Source organism: Mucor velutinosus (assembly GCF_035048745.1).
Source record: "Mucor velutinosus strain NIH1002 chromosome Unknown tig00001540, whole genome shotgun sequence".
Classification (NCBI taxonomy): domain Eukaryota; kingdom Fungi; phylum Mucoromycota; class Mucoromycetes; order Mucorales; family Mucoraceae; genus Mucor; species Mucor velutinosus.
Window position 1 is genome coordinate 559919 of NW_027041893.1, and position 20080 is coordinate 579998.

General features: G+C 37.8%; 4 protein-coding genes across 4 annotated transcripts; 3 read left to right on the forward strand and 1 right to left on the reverse strand.

Moving 5' to 3' along the window:
• Window positions 1-53: 53 nt before the first annotated feature.
• On the forward strand, window positions 54-2518 carry ATC70_004284 (uncharacterized protein; the record flags this gene model as incomplete). Its single annotated transcript, XM_064823590.1, has 5 exons — window positions 54-753; window positions 825-1306; window positions 1368-1515; window positions 1587-1876; window positions 1934-2518. The coding sequence occupies 5 exons, from the start codon at window positions 54-56 to the stop codon at window positions 2516-2518; spliced, it is 2205 nt and encodes a 734-aa protein (XP_064688415.1).
• A 633-nt stretch (window positions 2519-3151) lies between these two features.
• On the reverse strand, window positions 3152-4902 carry ATC70_004285 (Queuine tRNA-ribosyltransferase catalytic subunit 1; the record flags this gene model as incomplete). The annotated part of the gene is made up of 3 exons (XM_064823591.1): window positions 3152-4492; window positions 4573-4686; window positions 4756-4902. 3 exons carry the CDS (start codon window positions 4900-4902, stop codon window positions 3152-3154), a joined length of 1602 nt encoding a protein of 533 aa, XP_064688416.1.
• A 5918-nt stretch (window positions 4903-10820) lies between these two features.
• ATC70_004286 (uncharacterized protein) lies at window positions 10821-11976 on the forward strand (the record flags this gene model as incomplete). Its single annotated transcript, XM_064823592.1, has 6 exons — window positions 10821-10979; window positions 11047-11166; window positions 11223-11414; window positions 11489-11652; window positions 11723-11831; window positions 11893-11976. The coding sequence occupies 6 exons, from the start codon at window positions 10821-10823 to the stop codon at window positions 11974-11976; spliced, it is 828 nt and encodes a 275-aa protein (XP_064688417.1).
• A 1003-nt stretch (window positions 11977-12979) lies between these two features.
• On the forward strand, window positions 12980-13276 carry ATC70_004287 (uncharacterized protein; the record flags this gene model as incomplete). The annotated part of the gene is made up of 1 exon (XM_064823593.1): window positions 12980-13276. One exon carries the CDS (start codon window positions 12980-12982, stop codon window positions 13274-13276), a length of 297 nt encoding a protein of 98 aa, XP_064688418.1.
• Between the last annotated feature and the right edge of the window lie 6804 nt (window positions 13277-20080).

Consider the following 20080-nt stretch of genomic DNA (forward strand, 5'->3'; position numbering starts at 1 on the left):
TTTCCTTCTTTTTCCTCTTTCATTGACTCTTCTCTTTATTTATCGCACACAACATGAGCCTGGCCTTTGAATCTCCCACACGAGGAAATGGAGCGAATGACGCATATTTCACTCCTTTAAACATGCCTTCCATCATGCCCCAATCCACATCACAGGAGGAAGCATCCAACAGCACAAACTCTACTGCAAACACACCCTACTACACTGCTCCTATCAACCCTTCGCTCCACCAAGACTTTTTGAATGCCATTCAGGCTCGCCATGCTACGCAACCCACTGTATTGACCAGCCCATCCGCTGAAAGATCTTCTCCCATGGGCAGCGGATTCAACTTGAACATGGGTTCGCTTGCCAACAGAAGACAACAGCCTACACCCAACGCAACCAACAGTCCATTGCAAGCTTTGGAAGCACCTCGATTGAACCAAATGTTGGACAAATACAGAAACACTAACGGCCTGCTAGTTCTGGATGTGCGCTCATTTGTGCAGTACTCGCATTCTAGAATACGTGGTTCCATTAATGTCTCTATACCAAACACCATTCTCAAGCGACCTACGTTTACTCTCGACAAGGTATACGAAGCTATTGTGCAGGACCATGCCCGCGAAAGACTGAGATCTTGGGAGACGGCTGAGAGTATCGTATTCTACGACCAGCAATCACTGCGTTTGCTCGAAAATAGTGCATCTGCTTATTTAGGTGCTAAATTGATCCGAGCAGGTTTTAAAGGTCAATTATATTATCTAAAAGGTAAAATAGAGAGAGTAAATTTGTTTGTTACACACATACTTATAAATACATAATCTTCATTTCCTCCATAGGTGGCTTTGATGCGTTCTCGCCTGCATTCAAAGATAGCTGTGAATCCAATGCAACATCTCCACAACCACCCAATTCCAACTTTGGTCCTCCTACTATTGGTGGTGAAAGCTTCTCCCTCAATTTGCCCCAGAAGGGCGCTCGACCCAAGCTTCGATTGAGCAACATGCCTGCTGCTGCCCCTTCTTTAGGTCCATTTACCGCTCCCATGCCTCAGTTTGAAAACCAAGCATTCAACCCATTCTTCTCCAACATCCGTCAAAACATGGAGCTGTCACATGGCCCCATCCGAGAACGATTTCCTATTAGATTGCCATCCAAGTGTAACGTAGATCCCAATAACAAGGGCCAAGTTGAATTGGTCGATACCATGCCACGCTGTGTTGCAGGAGCTCACATGAGTGATAATGGCTTTAAAGGCCCGGAATGGTTGCAGTGCACTGTCAAGGAAGATGGCGCTCAAATTCTGGCTGAAACGTATGAAGTAAGAATCTGGATTGGTATACGTTTGATTGAGGTCATGTCTGACATGTTGCTTTTTATAGAAACTCGAAAGAACAGAGCAAAGAAGACTCCAAAACATCATGCATTTTCACTCTAAACACACAGATAACCCTGCAGAGTATCCATTTAGTATCGTTGCTGGTATTGAAATGGGCGCTCTGAATAGATACACCAACATTTGGCCTTTTGGTAAGTCGCAGTAAAAAAAAAAGCTAAAAGACACTAAGATGATTAAATCATGATTCCATCATTGCGCGCAGAGTACACGCGAGTCAAAATTAGAGATCACAAAGTTTCAGATTATATTAACGCCAGTTATGTGCAGTACATTGACAGCGACGAATCGGTGAGCGATGCTAGACCGGAGCAGCTCAACACACAGTGTGTCAAAATCATGAAAGAGTGCCCTGCACAGAACACACAGCCCTTCCGTCGCTACATCTCAACACAAGGTCCATTACCCGCAACTTTCAATGATTTTTGGCAAGTAGTTTGGGAACAAAACTCCCGTGTGTTGGTCATGCTTACTAAGGAGGAGGAGATGAACAAGGTGAGTGGTCATCTTTCACGAAAAATGGGATGGAAAATTTACAGCCTCCATCATTAGATCAAATGCCACCGTTACTGGCCATCTCAAATCAACTCACCTACTCAATACGGCGACCTAAGTATCACACTTGTCAACGAAACCATTCAGCAAATCGACAAACACAATTTGCCAGAAGCGCTTCATGAGGATGATGTTGTCATCGTTCGACAGTTGTCCATCACCAAGGGTTCAGTAAATAGACAAGTGACACATTTGCAATACACTGGTTGGATGGATTTCGGTGTCCCTGACAACCCATTAGGCACACTTCAAATCATCCAAATGGCTGATTCAGCACAAGCCAAATACGCCCAGCAAGATGCTGCTGGGCCCATGATTGTGCATTGCTCAGCAGGCTGTGGTAGATCTGGTGCGTTCTGCGCCATCGATACTGTTCTCTATCGTCTGAGAAACATGAAATCTAGCAGCAGCGACCATGATATTCTACTGCAAACCATCTCTAGATTCAGAGAACAGAGGTTAAGTATGGTACAGACCCTGCGACAGTTTGTGTTTTGTTACGAGGCTATTTGGTGGTGGTTTCTCGGGTACGGCGTAGCGGATGACTCTGAAAATGTCGACAATATGGATACCTCATCATAGAATTGCTTTTTATTTTACTTCGTTTATATCACCCTCTCCTTCAGTACATTCCCCCTCCCCCCATTGACTTTCTTCTCTCACCTTCAAAAAAGATTGTTTCTTTCTCTCCTTTTTTTGCATTTTTGATTTGGCTTTTTACGTCTCTTTTTTTTTCGTTCTATTTTTGCCTGCATATAACTTTCCTGATTGATCTTGACTAATAAAGAACGGTTGCATGCTTTATTATCAAACTGTGTCGTTCATCCATGTCGACGTTCAAGCCCAAATGAATTCCCAACGCATTCTAAAAGAAGCCTCGGCCATTGAAACACTATAGTTTCTGGCTATTTCCAGCCGCTTTTCATATCAAAATCTATTGATTTGGGTGAGCCGTAATGAAACATTGCATCTTTGATTAGGTTTGCAAGAAATTTTGTTGATATGATTGATCTGAGGGTTCAGGCTCAGCATTGCCAGTAGTTCCTGTACCTGTTTCTCGGTTGTTTCTTGATAGACCTGTAGTGGTTGCACCAAAGCTACAACCACGAAAAAGCAAAAAACGTGCTATCCAATTTGAAACATAAAAAAAAGGAATGCTTTATTTGATAAATTATAAGTACAAGAATGAATGAGAATATATATATTCGACAGGCTTTAGGAAGTTGTATTCCATCTAATGATACGCCTTTTTGGCTTCTTTTTATGTTTGGTTTTTGATTCAATCTTGACGGTATGCGGTAGTGAACGAAAGGTAAAATGCTCAATTGTGTGTGCAAATGGTGATATCGTATGATTAACAGTGGCTAGCTGAGCCAGCTTCGCCGCCACTGCATTCTCTTTGGGATTTAGTATAATATCCTCGTCCATTGCCATCATGGTCAGGGTCTTTTCGTTATCTGCGCGAATGGAGGGTAGTTCTGGTCCTTCAGTAACATACCATGGTGCATCCACATCGTCTGCATACATCTCTGCTGCTATGATTGAGTTCACCGAAGATGCATCCTCTTTATAACGATAAGATGAATCGTCTTCTCCTTCGTCATCGTATTCATCCTCTATATAGAGATCGTCTTGGTTTGTGCTGATCTCCATCTTTTGCTGCTGCTCTGACTCTGAGTAAGGTGGAGTTTTCAACGCAGCGAACCGACTACTGTATAGTTCATTCAATGCGGACAGATTAGCGGCTATTACAGGCTGTTGCAGAGGTATAAACTGTTGCTCAAAATCTCTGTTGTTTGACTGGTGCATTAGATACAAATCGCTAAAACTGCTAAAGGTTGCTGGTGCAGACTGTTGTTGTGGTATTAATAAAGGAGATAGCTGACCGTTGGGATCGTTTAGGTAAGGAAATGAGTCGGATCGGTTGAATCGGGGTGAGTTGAGTTGCGAATAAATGGTGGAAGGTGGAGGTTGATGTGATAAATCTGGCATTGAGAATGCATCAAAATTGTTAAACGTTGCTCTTTTGTTGTTGGCACTGCTCAGTGATGCTGGCGAGGATATGACTGAAGGCGAGGATAGATTTCGTTGCATACCAGGATCTGAAAACACTGAGCGGTCGGATGCATTATTGTTCTTGCGACGTCTCCTTTGCTCCATGAGCCGCAGCTGTTGCGCTTTGACCCATTCTTCGTGTTGTTGTTTAGAAGCTTTTTCTTGTTCGTTTTGAATATGCCGTAAACTTAGATTATGGATCATCACTGGCAGGTCTTCTTGAAACAAATTGCGTAACTGATTCTCAATTTCACGCTGCAAAAAACTTCGAACACTGGTAACACTATCAAATGTTGAGCTAACCAGAATACTTTCAAGCGGATCGTTTTTGAATACGAGCGTAATTCCTTTGGTCTTGGAAACCACCAAAACGACGATACCTCTAAGCTTAAGATCACTGATTCGTAGCAGCATAGGCACAACTAACGGCTGATCTGCAGCTAATACACTTGGTCTGGTGTGCCGGGGTAAATCGGATTCCTTTGCATGCATTGGATTAGCCTATGAAATGAGAAAAAGCATCAGATAATGCATATTATCACATGTTTCCATTTATTTCCATGGCAATTACTATTACTTACTTGGACCTTTGTTTGAATAACGATATAAGCATCACCGCAATAAGTTAATTTGAATATACCACGAAATTTATCTGTGGAAAGCTCTCCAATCTCTAGTATCTCCAGATCTGGTGCCTACATGATTGTTACAAATAGATTGGGATTTAATACGATTACAAAATTTAATGATTTTTGTAACATTACTGTAGTTCCCATATTTAATTCTGTTACTGAAATATGATCTACAATATTTTTGGGCTTATTCCCTTTGTTTAATGCTGCTTCCAGTTGAGAACGTGCTTCACCATAAAATTCACTATCGAACTCTGGCCAATTAAACCGAAAGGCCATTATGATTTATATCTGGTAGTGTTGTTTCTGCTATTTTTGTTATCTGGTATAGGATCGATACTGCTGTAAAGACGGAATCAAGAACACGCTGGGAGTTTTATTAATTGATATCTACGCAACAATCTGTCTATAAGTATCTGAAGAACAAAAAAAAAAAACGAAAAGAATAAGAACGAGGAGAAAGATAAAATGTGGAAAAATAAAATCTTGCATCGTTTTGCGGGGAGGGTTTTCTGCCAATTGCGTCACAGGAAGTGGTATGTTACAAAAGACAATGGTGATCAATCTGCTTTCATATGTATGCTTCTATGGCATTATTATAAGGTATACATCAGGAGTGTTACTAGTTCTTACATTTCTTGATTTCGATAAATGGGTTCCATTTAGAGATTCGGTTTTGGAATCTGCATACATAAGGAAAAGTCAGATATGATTTGCTTTAGCGATATCAGCGTTTGATAGCGTATCATATGTGTGGATCGAAACAATGCAGTAATTGTTGTTACGCTCATTAAGCAAGTTTTATGAATAAAGCTAATAGGTTCCAGAACGTCTAATAAGACTCATCAACTTGCCAAATATTCATAAACGACTTGAATAAGCAGCTAGTGTGCTAATATTCTCGTGGAAATCCAAAAATGTCTTTTGCTAAGCGCCAGCTTGACACACGTTTGATGGGCTCGTCCACCTTGCCATCGCTCAAAAGTATTTTTTTTATCAGTAACCATTGTACCGAGCTCATAGTAGGCTTGTACAGAATTAAAATGAACATTGAATGGTATCACTCTTGATAGTAATCCTACAGCTTCTATTTATACAAGTCTGTTTATCAGATTTTTTTAGGATATTCAAAAAAAAAAGCATGTACTTGAACTGTACCAACTTACCTGTGAAATACTCATTGTGTATGCCTAGACACAAACTATTGTCTAAGGTACTGTACTAATCGAAGCTACAGCATAAGTTTCCATGGATTGAAAACACTTGATATGTCAGCCTCTGCTGCCAAATTGTCGAAGAACAATCGGTCAAGGTTAACTTTTGCTACAGTGGCGCATATAAAATTTTTTTGTACACTGCTATAGTTATACCACGCCCTGAATTTATTTTATAGGATTGAGCACCAGGTAAACAATTTCGTGGTGTTACCAAAGAAAAACGTATTTTGACACTGTAAGCTCCAATTTGGAGGGGTGGGGGTCAAAAACTTGATTTTGGCAAGGAAGCATCTTAGCCAGCTAAACGAGGCTTCATTTTGTAGAGCAAACAGAGAGAAACAAGCTTTATTTAACAGAGAGGCGAGGTTGAGTTGACAGTTGAACAAGGAGTAGTGTCCAAACACTGCTCTTTGTCATATTATTAATTACGTTAAACTTTCCTCACTTAATTATTTGATAACCAAGCAATGTAGCGACTGAAAGCCGCCCCTTTATACGTTTAGAAGCCCCTCAAAATGGTTACATAATCTCCATGATAAAAAATCTTCTTCAGCATCAAAATAGGGCGTGAAAAGGCTCTTCTCATTTCTTGGTGGTGAGGTGCGCGGCATAGCTTAAAACCTTTGCCGAACCACAATAGAGCAGCAATATATTCTCAGTTTCCAATATAATGTTTCCCAACAGCGCATCCACTAGTGATCTAATACTTGTAGTCGCTTGTAATTAATAGGCCCTCTTATGAAGATAATAATTTAAAATTGACTCATTTTAAAAATTATTCTTTTCTCAGCAATAATAAGCACCCTTTTAGTCTAAAATTCAGTTACACTACCGTTTTTATCGCAGATCTTTGTCATAGGAGCATACTCCTTTCAAAAAAGCTCTAACACCAATATTTCAAAACTCGATATTGGATGACCCCAACTTCAAAGTCGTATTAGAGCGTTATCCTATGTAGATAGTAGCCCGAAATCAATGCTGCAAGAGATATTAACTGCTTAATAATACATTCATTTAACTCATAAAGTAACCAATTTTTCTGCAGAGAGGTGGTTGTGAAATCATTGAACAATTTTATGATCTTATGCAATTTCAGTTGAGGGAGAGGTAGTATTGTTTAAGCATAAAGCGTTGTTTTATAGTTTTCAGCAGTAAAAACAATCGCTCGGTGGCGGGATGGCCAGAATATGCTGTCGTAACAGCAGCATCGTCGTAAATAACACCGTGTTAAAGTAGTTTTTATTTATATATATATATAACCCCTTTGAACAATATATTTGGAATACATTCCTAATATCAAACTGTGTAATACCGTAGATGCCAGAGCAGACAACTCTACCTTATATTGCTATCGAACAAAGAAAAATTAAATGGTATCTGCTAAGATAATATCATTTTATTACAAGAGCGAAATCATATTTACTGACAGATCAATAGGAAATTAACTAGTTGTAGACCTTCGCTGACTCAATCTCTTAGCCAATCAGATTGCTTGAAAACTCCGCTGACCTAAAAAAAATTTGCGAGGGTTTCCCCCTGTTTTGATGTGAGGCAAAATTTTAAGCTCCGATATATATAGCAATATAGCCGTTACTATCATCAAATTTCCCTCAGGTGCTAGAGCATGCCTTACTTACACCACCTAGCTTTAGATTCTGGCATTGAGACTCTCAATCATCACTAAAGTAAGTAGTGATAACCAAGTGGAGGCGGCCTATCTACCTCCTAGCCTCGGATAATGTCTTGTTGAGCTTCAGGGATAGGCACATCCACACAACGTAAAAAAAGGTATGCTTCAAAGAAACATAATAATAATAACAGAAAGAAGAAAAGAACATACTTCTATAGGGATATAGTAGTATGTAGACAAAAAAGAGACACTCACACGCAATGAGTCAAAGAAAAGCATAACAAACACAACATCAAAGATGTTCAAAACAGCTCGTTGTTGTTGTTGCAATAAAATTGCATACATGGGCAACGTGCATGGTAGTAATAGTCGGATAGATGTAAAGCAACATGACACAAACACGCACAACTGCGAAAGCAACAGTGGCATTATAAGTTTGCAATACAACATAATGACGAATGTTGTTTCATGTAAAGCTACAGAGGAAACACTACCAACAAAAGAAAAAGAAGAAGAAAGCGCAACAAGGCAAACATCATGAATGCATTATCACGAGAAAGGAAGTAATAATATAAACATTCAAAGAAGTTTTATATCATTGCGACCAGAAGAAAGAAGATACTTACCACTTACCACAGCCACAGATACATCAGAAGAATATAGGCAATCACCAGATATGAACCAGAGAACGAGCATGCACCAAATACAGTAGACCAGGAAAGGCCGGAGTAGCAGCAGCAGCAATACCAGTACCATAGAAAAACTAAAGAACGAATGCCATTAGCAGAGAGCAGACAAAGACCAAAGAAGTTATTTACCGCTTATCAATACCACAGATAGATCAGATATTACGAAATCAACAGATATGAACCAGAGAACGAGCATGCACCAAATACAGTAGACCAGGAAAGGCCGGATTAGCAGCAGCAGCAATACCAGTACCATAGAAAAACTGAAGAATAAACGACACCACAGAGACTGGACAAAGGCTAAAGAAGTAACCATCAGACATGATACACCAAAGAAGCAGACAGTAAGGATAGCAGAGAAGTAATGACAGTAACACCCACGTCAAACAGACAAAAAGAATTATCAAAACCTAATAAACAAATTCAATTAGTGTTAATTCTATGCCTTCCAGTACTCGTTATTGCATGGTACCTACTATATTCCACTTTAATAAAGCAGTATAAAGTACTGTTAACAGTGCACGGCAGTGTTATCAGAAGATAGAGTGTTATTATCAATCAAACAGTTCCCAAGACCACTATGGTTTGATACTAAACGCGCTTTGCAAAAAAGGGAAAAAAAACGGGGGTATGGAAAAATGAGAGGACGCCCTATCGGACGTCACGTTCAGTAGATTTAGTCTCAGTTTTTTGCCGCGGCAACCTTAACTGCGGTAATTTAATATGAATTTGTGCAGTGGGTATTTTCATGTTCAACCTTGTTTTGATCTGACATCTTTTAACCGTTTTTGCCAAATTTGACTATGAAAACTGTCGTTATCACACCCAGCTCTCTAATATAACTTTACAAAACTAAAGAAGCTGCATAGAATGATGCTCATTACATTCAGCTTTCAGATCAAAAACAATGAGAAATTTGCAAAAGTATGAAAACATGTTTTTTGCCAAAATGTCGAAAATTCACATAGGAAAATCTCATAGAAAGTGTTTCCAGTGCTGCATTTCGTATTTACGATCAATTCGAACTTATATGTATCATAGGAAAAGTCTTCATTTTTGGGGTGGAAAACGTGATCGTTTGGTTTTCAAGAATTTTCCTTTGCTAATACTCATGTAAATCAGCTCTTACATATTACTCTACTCAAAAAGAGATGCCTGTGTCACTACAAAAATGAGTACTATTTGTACTCATTCAAGGTTATATATTTTTCCTTAACACTTGGGGATTTTTGTACCAATCACAGATGATATTGAAATCACAGGTGATATCAAAATCCAATGCTGTTGGGCTTAATAGGCCCTGCTGCCTATACCTTGCTGCCTATACATGGCTGCCAATAATACGTTCTGCCTATAATACGTTCTGCTCTATACTATACCTTGCTGCCAATTGTTTATTGATCGCAATCATTGGGGAATGCCTTCTAAATATTATTTGACCCCAGTAGGCTATCATGCCTCCCACAACTCACTTGTACCCCCCACGCTACTAGTTGCGCTTGGTTTAGCTTTCTCTTTCGACTGATGCAGAAGCTTCTTCCCTTTACTATATTGCCCTTCCTGCCTATCTAATCCTAGCTTCATTCTCTACGCTGCATTATTTTTGTAACAATAGTTTCAAGCATGCTATTGGCAGTTTTTATCAGTAGTTTTTTTTTGCGAAAGCATTTGATGCGCAACCTCCTCAAAACATTGCAAATAATTTTGATGAGCACGCATCAAATACAAATTTCTGATTGCAGTCAATGCAAAGTACTTTCATCTGCTGTTATGTGATTCAACAAATTGGTGTTTAGAAAAGAGCACAAACATCTTCCCCAACTGTGTAACTGTGTAGGTTGTGGAACAATCGAGTCAACTCACCAAATACTCTTTGTAAGGAAGCCAGCATCACTTTTCTATTTTCGTCCGCTATTCATCAAATGTTGGAAATCGACGCAGCTTATAAAATTGCTAAGAGAGCCAAGAAAGCCACAGGAGAAGAAGCAAACAAGGAATCAAACAAAACGGTCATCAAGAAAATGCCAACAAATGCAGAGATAACCTTGAAGAGAATGACCAAATAGCACGCAAACAACGCAGCCGCTCTACAACAAAGTCTCAGTTGATGAAGAAGAGCACAAAGACTGCACATGCGAAAGCCATCAAGTATATCAATGAGCTGGAGAAACAGAATAGGCAAGCTGTAACCCAGCCTAATGCTTCGCTGAACGACAACACTAGACAACTTGTCCATGCAAACGGAGCATTTCATTTTGACAATGACAGCATCGACCATGGCTTCGACTACATAGAGCCTTCTAACCAGCGTTATGGTTTCACAACCATTTTCAGACAAAAAAAAAACAAAGGAGAATGAGAAAAGACTTTTGAGCTCAAGAAAGTGTCTCGCTCAAGAAGTGGTATCTTGAATCTCACGAGATTCATGGCCATGCTGACCCTACCCTCAAAGTCCCAAATCAATTGAAAAGCACATATCAATGCGACTGCAGCAATAAGAAAACGTTGGAGGTGTATTGTTATATGCTACACAGTAAATAAATTTAGTGAAACTCCAAATATTACACAAGCTAAACTGACACTTGATTTGCAGACCATCAAAAAATCAAAGTTGATTATTGTATGCATCAACCAATCCTAAAGAAATTGGTATTGATGCAAATGTTGCCAAGCAGCACAATTCAACCAAAAGCTGCGGTCCATTTCGCCGTCTTTGAAAAACTGATGAGCTTGAAGCTACATGGAAGCATTTCAAATTATGCATTCGTGAAGACGCAGAATGTTGATAATCTCTTGTTGAGTAACTATGGTGAAAACGACGTAAGTTAAATGCTGCAGACCATTGTGCTGTTTATCTCAATATCTCGCCGTTCTCTTTTCTCTTTAGTTTAAAATTTTGAATAACGGCTTGTTCAACACACTACAACTAATATATCGAAATTTGAAGAGCCATGCCTTGGATGATTTACGACTGGTCAACCACTCTTTGTACTGTCATGCGTGTTTTGTGAGTTGCGTTGCAAGGCATCTCGTTAGCAAAAACTGATGCAGGCTTTCTTTTAGGATGGCGATACCGTTGGAGTTGTAATGGATGGCAACTTCCAATTAAAAAGAAAGATGAACAAGCGAAACCGAGATGATGTAGATCTCTATCCTAGTATCTTTTCAACAAGCTACGACATTGCACAGTTGTGGGAAGTCGAAGGTGAAGTTGAAAAGTTTGCTAATGAAAAAGATGATGCGAAAGAAGAGCTGGTAAGCATATTGACAATACAGATGCACTAAAATGTTTGTACTTGATGGTGCATACTAATCACATTTTCATCAAGTGTGGTCTTGAAGAACTAGACAACATCAACAACCCTACGTTCAAAGCTGGCTCAAAGAAAAATCGAAAGGTGAGTAACCGTTTTGACGAAGAAGGAGTTTTTTCTATGAACTGTGCGAGACATGGCGTACCTATTCGATTATACGATATTTATAATGGCGAAGGGTAAGTAGATCTTGGTAATGCTAAAAAAAAAGACTAACAACTTTCTGATTCCCCTAAATGATTGTAACAGGCGTAAGTACGCACTTGCGGCTATCAGTCATCATATGAGTTTATTGGGTAACTCTCAAAAACTATTAATTATGTATGACATTATTTGTCTGTGTAAGGGCAAATTAGAGGTAAGCATATACATATTCAGAGACTGCATACATCGATTCCAACACAAGAACGAACTATTAGTCGTGTATACCAGGGCTAAAGGAGAGGGCTCCTTTATATCTCGTGACAGTGTTCCACGCCTATGCTCATAGCATGCACTGTTAAGTCCAACATCATCCACGAGTTGTCAATGGCAGTGGCAATACCGGTAAATAAGCATGAACAACAAAAGCGAGAGAACAAAATACTGACTCACTAATCAGATGGCGAAGGTGTAGAGCGCTTCTGGAGCACAGCAAATCGCTTCAATCGTTGAATATTTGCTGTTGAATGACTTGAGAGATGAAAGGTAACTTTTAAACATGTGCATAGAGGAATATTACTGTTGAGCCATTTTTAAAATGTAGTGGAAGAAAATTTGAAATCACTACCAGGAAAGATATCAATAGAAGCAATTTTTTGGTCGATCAAATCAAGCAATTACAATCTGTGTATGGGTATGCGATGATCAACAGCCTAGATGACCCAGCCTTGCAAGAACATTGAGAACGGATTATTGAAGTTCGATACAATGTAATGAATACATTTGTAAAACACCTCCTGTTTGCAATTCTGATGAAAGAGCACAAGATATCTCAACCTGGCTCATTTGGTAATGGCTTGACCTTTTGTGAGAACGAAAACTTCCCTTAGATTGAACTCTAACCCAAATGATAGGCACTGCAAAGGCGGCCAGAGTTATTTTGTCGCTTGAAATATTGAAGAAGAAAGCAGAGGCGATCATTTCGATGATCAACAAATTTGTAGAAACTTCATACAGTGAGTTATAATTTTGAATCGCAAGCGAGAGCAATATCTTAGTGTATAATGGTATGAAGGTACGCGACAGAAGAAAGAAGAAGACAGTCGGAAAAGAAGTGGAACGGATCAGACTGTATGCTGCCGAAAATGGTCTGGATTTGCCCACCCCTTTGAACAACTGGCATATATTGAAAAGAAACGTCGAAGAAATTTCTATTTTGATAGTAGGCTCGAGTAAACTCAATAGCATAAGAAGCATGTATAATAATGATACTTTTCGATGAAGGGTGAAGCAAAGAGGGTTCTTGGCAACTACAAAGGTGAGTTGTCATCGTTGAGGGGAAAACAGAACAATAATTTTGTCAGAATGAGAGTTCTGGACGTTGCTCGCCGTCAACGCAGTGCCAAGTTACTGTTGAAAAATGTTTCAAGATCCAAACCTCCGGTATTGTTTGCAAGCAGAGATGCCTCTGACTTGCTAAACAATGTCGTTATTTTTCCTGAGGTGGATCTTAGCGATGACGAGAATGAAATTTACGACAACAATGAGGATGATGTGGTTGACGCCGGTGATCCAGACGATGCAGATCTTGGTGAAGGCGGTAAGCCAAACCCAGAAGACGAAAGTCTAATCACATTTCAAGACATTGAGGAAGGATCATAAAGCATCAGGTGCCTATTTTTTATTTTATATATATATATTATCTAGTAAAACTTTATCGTATGAAAAAATCTCAACATATATATGTTCCTATATCAAATTACCCCTGAATTAAATGAACATTGCTACAAAACACTAATAATGGCAATTTTCTCTAAAAAAGAGAATACAGGGACTTGAACTCGTAATCTTGTCTGTTCCGTCGACAGAAAGCTACCATTTCGCAAAGCAAAAATTTAAGAAATTTCAAAAATTCTAGATAATACTATAGTTATCACAATATTTTGTACTACTACTCACGTGATGGGAATCAACTTGATTGTCTACTAGCTTTACATGTATACAATACTAATTGTATTCTTGTAAAAGTATCATAAATCTAATATTTTTAGCTTCTCAAAGGTATTTCCGATGCATCAGAAATGTAGAAACAGTGATCATATTGACTTAAACTAATGATAAGCTAATAATAAACTATGAATCTTCTGAATCATCTTTAATACAGTCAGCCCAACAAAGCATCGTATTAAATTATATCAATAATACAGCAATAAATTGGTAAAAAGCTTTTAAATGGCGTATTTGTGGAACTGGATCATATAATATATTAATGCAGTGAGTACACTTTGTCACAGAAAGCTTCCATGTGGTACCTTACTGTAATGCTAAGTTTTTTTGTTTGCTTTGTGCTTTGTTTAGTTTGTAGGTACAGAATAAAATGTGCTAATGCTCTAAAATCATTGAATTAATAATATTAGCTGTTTCCAACGCTTCTCTTTATTTGAAGTAACATTTCTAGTATTGAATACATTTGCCACTTGTGTCATTCATCGCGTTTGATTAAGAACAAGTACTCTAACGACAGCGAACGGCTGTTGTTGTTTTATGCTTCAACAGTGACTACTAACGCTATCTAACAAGATATATACAACATATGATTATGAATTACAGAGCACTGTTGTATTATAACAGGACCTCGTCATTGACATTACTTTTGCTGCTAGGTACTTCCTTTTTTTGTTTTCTATTTCGTAGATAATTTGACGTACAATTATATACTATTTATAACGCTATTATGAAAAAGCTACTGTGATGTATGTAGAATCGTTTCATAGTTGACATCCTCATATTCCAATAACTGAATTCATTTGCTTCCTAGTCATATCAATACACTGATAAAGCAACTCAATTCAAGCTAGTGGTTTTATCTTTAGCTCTTCTTCCTCCACTTCCTCCTGACTATCACCTCTTAACAATAAAGGTACGTTCTTTTATTGCATACACAAATATTTTTAGTACTTGTACCTAGCTGCTATTGCTCTCAGTACAACTGATCAAAGTGGGCTATAGTCATATAATTGAGGTAGCAATCATAGTCATAGAGGCATTCACGCTTGCTTTGTCATGAGTCAAAAGTCATTCGTACTTTGTCAAGCTAAGCTACCACTAGTCTCGTGTATGATGAATGGCACAATAATTTATTGTATATAGCATACTGCTAGTAGATAAGCTCTGTGTGAGCACCGTTTTTGCCATACTGTAATTCAGCGATGGTTTACTTTGAGGCTTGAAATGTTCTTTTTGAAATATTGCCTTGTCCATACTTGAATTTCTCCTTTGTGCGGTAATCAGCTTTTGCAATTTGTAGCATGTATATTTTGCTGACGGGAATCTATGTCTTTGTATAATGTAGTAATAGAGCAAAATTCAGCACTTGGTTTCGACGCGCTTCTTGAGTTCTTACACGATTAATAGTCTCAAACGCTGAACAACCTCTATAGTCAATGGAATTGTCGTAGCAGAGTCCATAAATTGGCTAATAAAGCAATATAGTAATATCTGTCATATAAACGGTAGTGGTGGCACTGTTTGTGATGTTATACCCTTGTCTCGGCTTTCGTTGTATATATTGAAGGAAGACTCATATTTACTCTTGTTCAACCACATATAGCTTGATTTAAAGTGGCAAGCTTTCGTCTCATCAGAAGAGTTTTTATTCGTCTTATTAGACAACCCTCTCTTGAATTCAATTATTTGTTGAAATCAAATGATGAAATTTAGGAGCGAATATGAAAATGATGGATTCCAGAGTGTAATGAAATAGCCACCCAAACGCAACTTGATTGAAAATCGAAATTCAACAAATAGCACTCATTCAAATTCATGCTATTTGGATCTATTAGTAAAAGCGCTCAAATGTACATCAACAACCATTTAAAAATACTAAAGTAAAGATGCATGCTTATATCGCACATTGCGCGAATGAATCACTCCTGATCACAGTGTATTCAATCACACCCATGATGGTCGTAATAAGAGATGTTATCTTTATCCAAATAATATCAAATCAATAACAAGCATATTTAAATATGACAACTATGCCCTGCTGCCATAGTTGCACAACATCCCAGATAAAGGGTTCCATACTTCAATAACAAACATCACATCTTAAACCATCAAGGTTACATTAAATCATGCTATGACGATAGCTCACCCAAGCCCATCAAGGTTACTCAAATCGACCCTTATGGCCAGTGCTCTTGCATTGATTACCACTTTAAATCAAACATCAACAACATTTGCCAGATATCGCAATAGCAGAACCTATTGCTCTCTATCATCACTAATCCTACAAGCTAGTTGCGAATGTATAAATACTCTTCTTTTTTTTTACTCAATTCCAGGACCTTCAGTTCATTTTATACACAAATAAAATACAGTTGATTTCTATTGTATTTTACTATTGCTTTATTTTTTTGTGAAATCTATTCAAACCTGATTTCACTGCATAAATGTAGCCATTTTTCAACTTGAATAACTCATGCTACAAAGCGTTGTAGACGCTTGAAATAGGGCCAAACGACTCCCCTTGATTGCACTTTACTTACTGGTGCTTTATCTCAAATTTTTTTGGGTCATTGCAAATTCATGAAAATAATCGTTTTTTCATGAGTATTAGCAAGGGAAAATTCTTGAAAACCAAACGATCACGTTTTCCACCCCAAAAATGAAGACTTTTCCTATGATACATATAAGTTCGAATTGATCGTAAATACGAAATGCAGCACTGGAAACACTTTCTATGAGATTTTCCTATGTGAATTTTCGACATTTTGGCAAAAAACATGTTTTCATACTTTTGCAAATTTCTCATTGTTTTTGATCTGAAAGCTGAATGTAATGAGCATCATTCTATGCAGCTTCTTTAGTTTTGTAAAGTTATATTAGAGAGCTGGGTGTGATAACGACAGTTTTCATAGTCAAATTTGGCAAAAACGGTTAAAAGATGTCAGATCAAAACAAGGTTGAACATGAAAATACCCACTGCACAAATTCATATTAAATTACCGCAGTTAAGGTTGCCGCGGCAAAAAACTGAGACTAAATCTACTGAACGTGACGTCCGATAGGGCGTCCTCTCATTTTTCCATACCCCCGTTTTTTTTCCCTTTTTTGCAAAGCGCGTTTAGTATCAAACCATAGTGGTCTTGGGAACTGTTTGATTGATAATAACACTCTATCTTCTGATAACACTGCCGTGCACTGTTAACAGTACTTTATACTGCTTTATTAAAGTGGAATATAGTAGGTACCATGCAATAACGAGTACTGGAAGGCATAGAATTAACACTAATTGAATTTGTTTATTAGGTTTTGATAATTCTTTTTGTCTGTTTGACGTGGGTGTTACTGTCATTACTTCTCTGCTATCCTTACTGTCTGCTTCTTTGGTGTATCATGTCTGATGGTTACTTCTTTAGCCTTTGTCCAGTCTCTGTGGTGTCGTTTATTCTTCAGTTTTTCTATGGTACTGGTATTGCTGCTGCTGCTAATCCGGCCTTTCCTGGTCTACTGTATTTGGTGCATGCTCGTTCTCTGGTTCATATCTGTTGATTTCGTAATATCTGATCTATCTGTGGTATTGATAAGCGGTAAATAACTTCTTTGGTCTTTGTCTGCTCTCTGCTAATGGCATTCGTTCTTTAGTTTTTCTATGGTACTGGTATTGCTGCTGCTGCTACTCCGGCCTTTCCTGGTCTACTGTATTTGGTGCATGCTCGTTCTCTGGTTCATATCTGGTGATTGCCTATATTCTTCTGATGTATCTGTGGCTGTGGTAAGTGGTAAGTATCTTCTTTCTTCTGGTCGCAATGATATAAAACTTCTTTGAATGTTTATATTATTACTTCCTTTCTCGTGATAATGCATTCATGATGTTTGCCTTGTTGCGCTTTCTTCTTCTTTTTCTTTTGTTGGTAGTGTTTCCTCTGTAGCTTTACATGAAACAACATTCGTCATTATGTTGTATTGCAAACTTATAATGCCACTGTTGCTTTCGCAGTTGTGCGTGTTTGTGTCATGTTGCTTTACATCTATCCGACTATTACTACCATGCACGTTGCCCATGTATGCAATTTTATTGCAACAACAACAACGAGCTGTTTTGAACATCTTTGATGTTGTGTTTGTTATGCTTTTCTTTGACTCATTGCGTGTGAGTGTCTCTTTTTTGTCTACATACTACTATATCCCTATAGAAGTATGTTCTTTTCTTCTTTCTGTTATTATTATTATGTTTCTTTGAAGCATACCTTTTTTTACGTTGTGTGGATGTGCCTATCCCTGAAGCTCAACAAGACATTATCCGAGGCTAGGAGGTAGATAGGCCGCCTCCACTTGGTTATCACTACTTACTTTAGTGATGATTGAGAGTCTCAATGCCAGAATCTAAAGCTAGGTGGTGTAAGTAAGGCATGCTCTAGCACCTGAGGGAAATTTGATGATAGTAACGGCTATATTGCTATATATATCGGAGCTTAAAATTTTGCCTCACATCAAAACAGGGGGAAACCCTCGCAAATTTTTTTTAGGTCAGCGGAGTTTTCAAGCAATCTGATTGGCTAAGAGATTGAGTCAGCGAAGGTCTACAACTAGTTAATTTCCTATTGATCTGTCAATAAATATGATTTAGTTCTTGTAATAAAACAGTATCCTAGTAAATACAACTTGAATTCTTTATTCAAACATATAATATAAGGTGCAATCATTTTATCTAACATTTCCTTAAGCAGTTTCATCGGCAGGAAATCTTCTAATTTTGATATTATTTGTGAAAAGTTATTATTTTGTTGGATGGTCGAATTTTTTGAATTCGAAATACTATATTTCAATTTGTATCGAAATAATAGGCTCAATTTTTCATTTATTTTAAAATTTTTCTGAGGGAAGTGATTACTGAATCTGCACCACTTCATTTATAGCATTATTTATTGTGTAAAACCAAAAAACACTTATCATTTAAAACTTCCCTTAAAGCTGTAGTAGCATTATTAGCTTATATGAATTTACACTGCCCAATAGGTCGGCCCCAGAAGAAATTGTCTAAAGTCTGTTAAGCACAAAGAATAAAAGGATTATTATTTGTAGCTATAAAAAATGTTCGATATTATAAAAACAAGAAAAGACTTATTTGAATTAGATCAGACACAAAAACTAAAGATTTATTGATGAAGACAAGAGTTATTCTATTTATACTAAGTTCTGAATGCCAAAATAGCAATTTATCTTGTACAACGCTTATCACATCTGATGAACCTCAGTATTTAGATAGCTGAGATGCACTTCAATTATCATAGCTTGTCCATGTTGTTGCACAACACAGACATATCTACCCATCAAGAATACCTTAATCTTTATAAACAGTTATAGCCCTTCCGGCACAACAAAATCAATCGAGCAAGGCTACTATTTGCTACAGTGAAGTATGTAAAGCTCTTGTAGTGTGATACTATCAGCCATTTCACGCCGTGAGTTTGTTAACTAGACTTGAGCACCACATGGACGCTTCTGTGCTGTAATTAACGGAAATGTGATTTTGCCACTGTAAACTATAGTTTTGGGGTTTAAAACCCGATTTTTGCAAGGAAGCATTGCAGATACTCAAACTATAACTTATTTTGTAAAGCAAACACAGGAAAGCAAAATCAAATTTATAGTTAATAGGCTTGGTTGAGTTAACAACCGTTGTAGAGATAATAGCGTTCAAACGATAATCTCTATTGGCTGAGTCTCTTTCACTTTGCTCGCTTAATTACTTCTTGTCAATCGAAAATCCGTTCTTATGTTTAGCAACCCATCAGAATGGGTCCTGATATGAAGGCTCTAACATCAACATAGAGCTTAGAATAGCTGCTCCTCCTTTTTCGTAAAATGAGCAGCACATCTTCAAACCTTTGCGACCCCACAACAAAGTAAGTTATCACCAACAAGCGGTTTGAAAACAACGTTTTGCAATACTTCATCTATTGATATATCACTCATACTTATCTGTAATTAGCGGGTTTTGTACGAAGGTCATGGTTCAATATTGGCTAATTTCCAAAGTCATCCACTCCTCAACAGCAACTCTTTCATTCTAAAATCCAGTTAAAAGCAATGAATAGTAGAATCTATTAATGGACCTTCAATTAATATCAGTTGTTCGAGTCATGCACGTATACTCGTAATTGGTTAAATTCAAACAAAGTGCTCACTGTATTCTTTTCCTGGTATATCTTCAAACTGAACGTTTAACAAGAGACGGCCCACTATATGTGTGTATAAGAGCTTTTTGTTGAACCAACCAAAAAAAGGGGGCCTTCGTTGAGTATTAAAGCTAACAGCAACAGAGCTTAAGAGACATTCGACACTATTGCAGAGCACGTTCCAACAAACGCTTATGTTATATTATATGTATTATACGGTAGCGCATAGTCAAAAGCATCGAAAAGTGGTTCAAATACCGATACTATTCCACAATCAAGATTT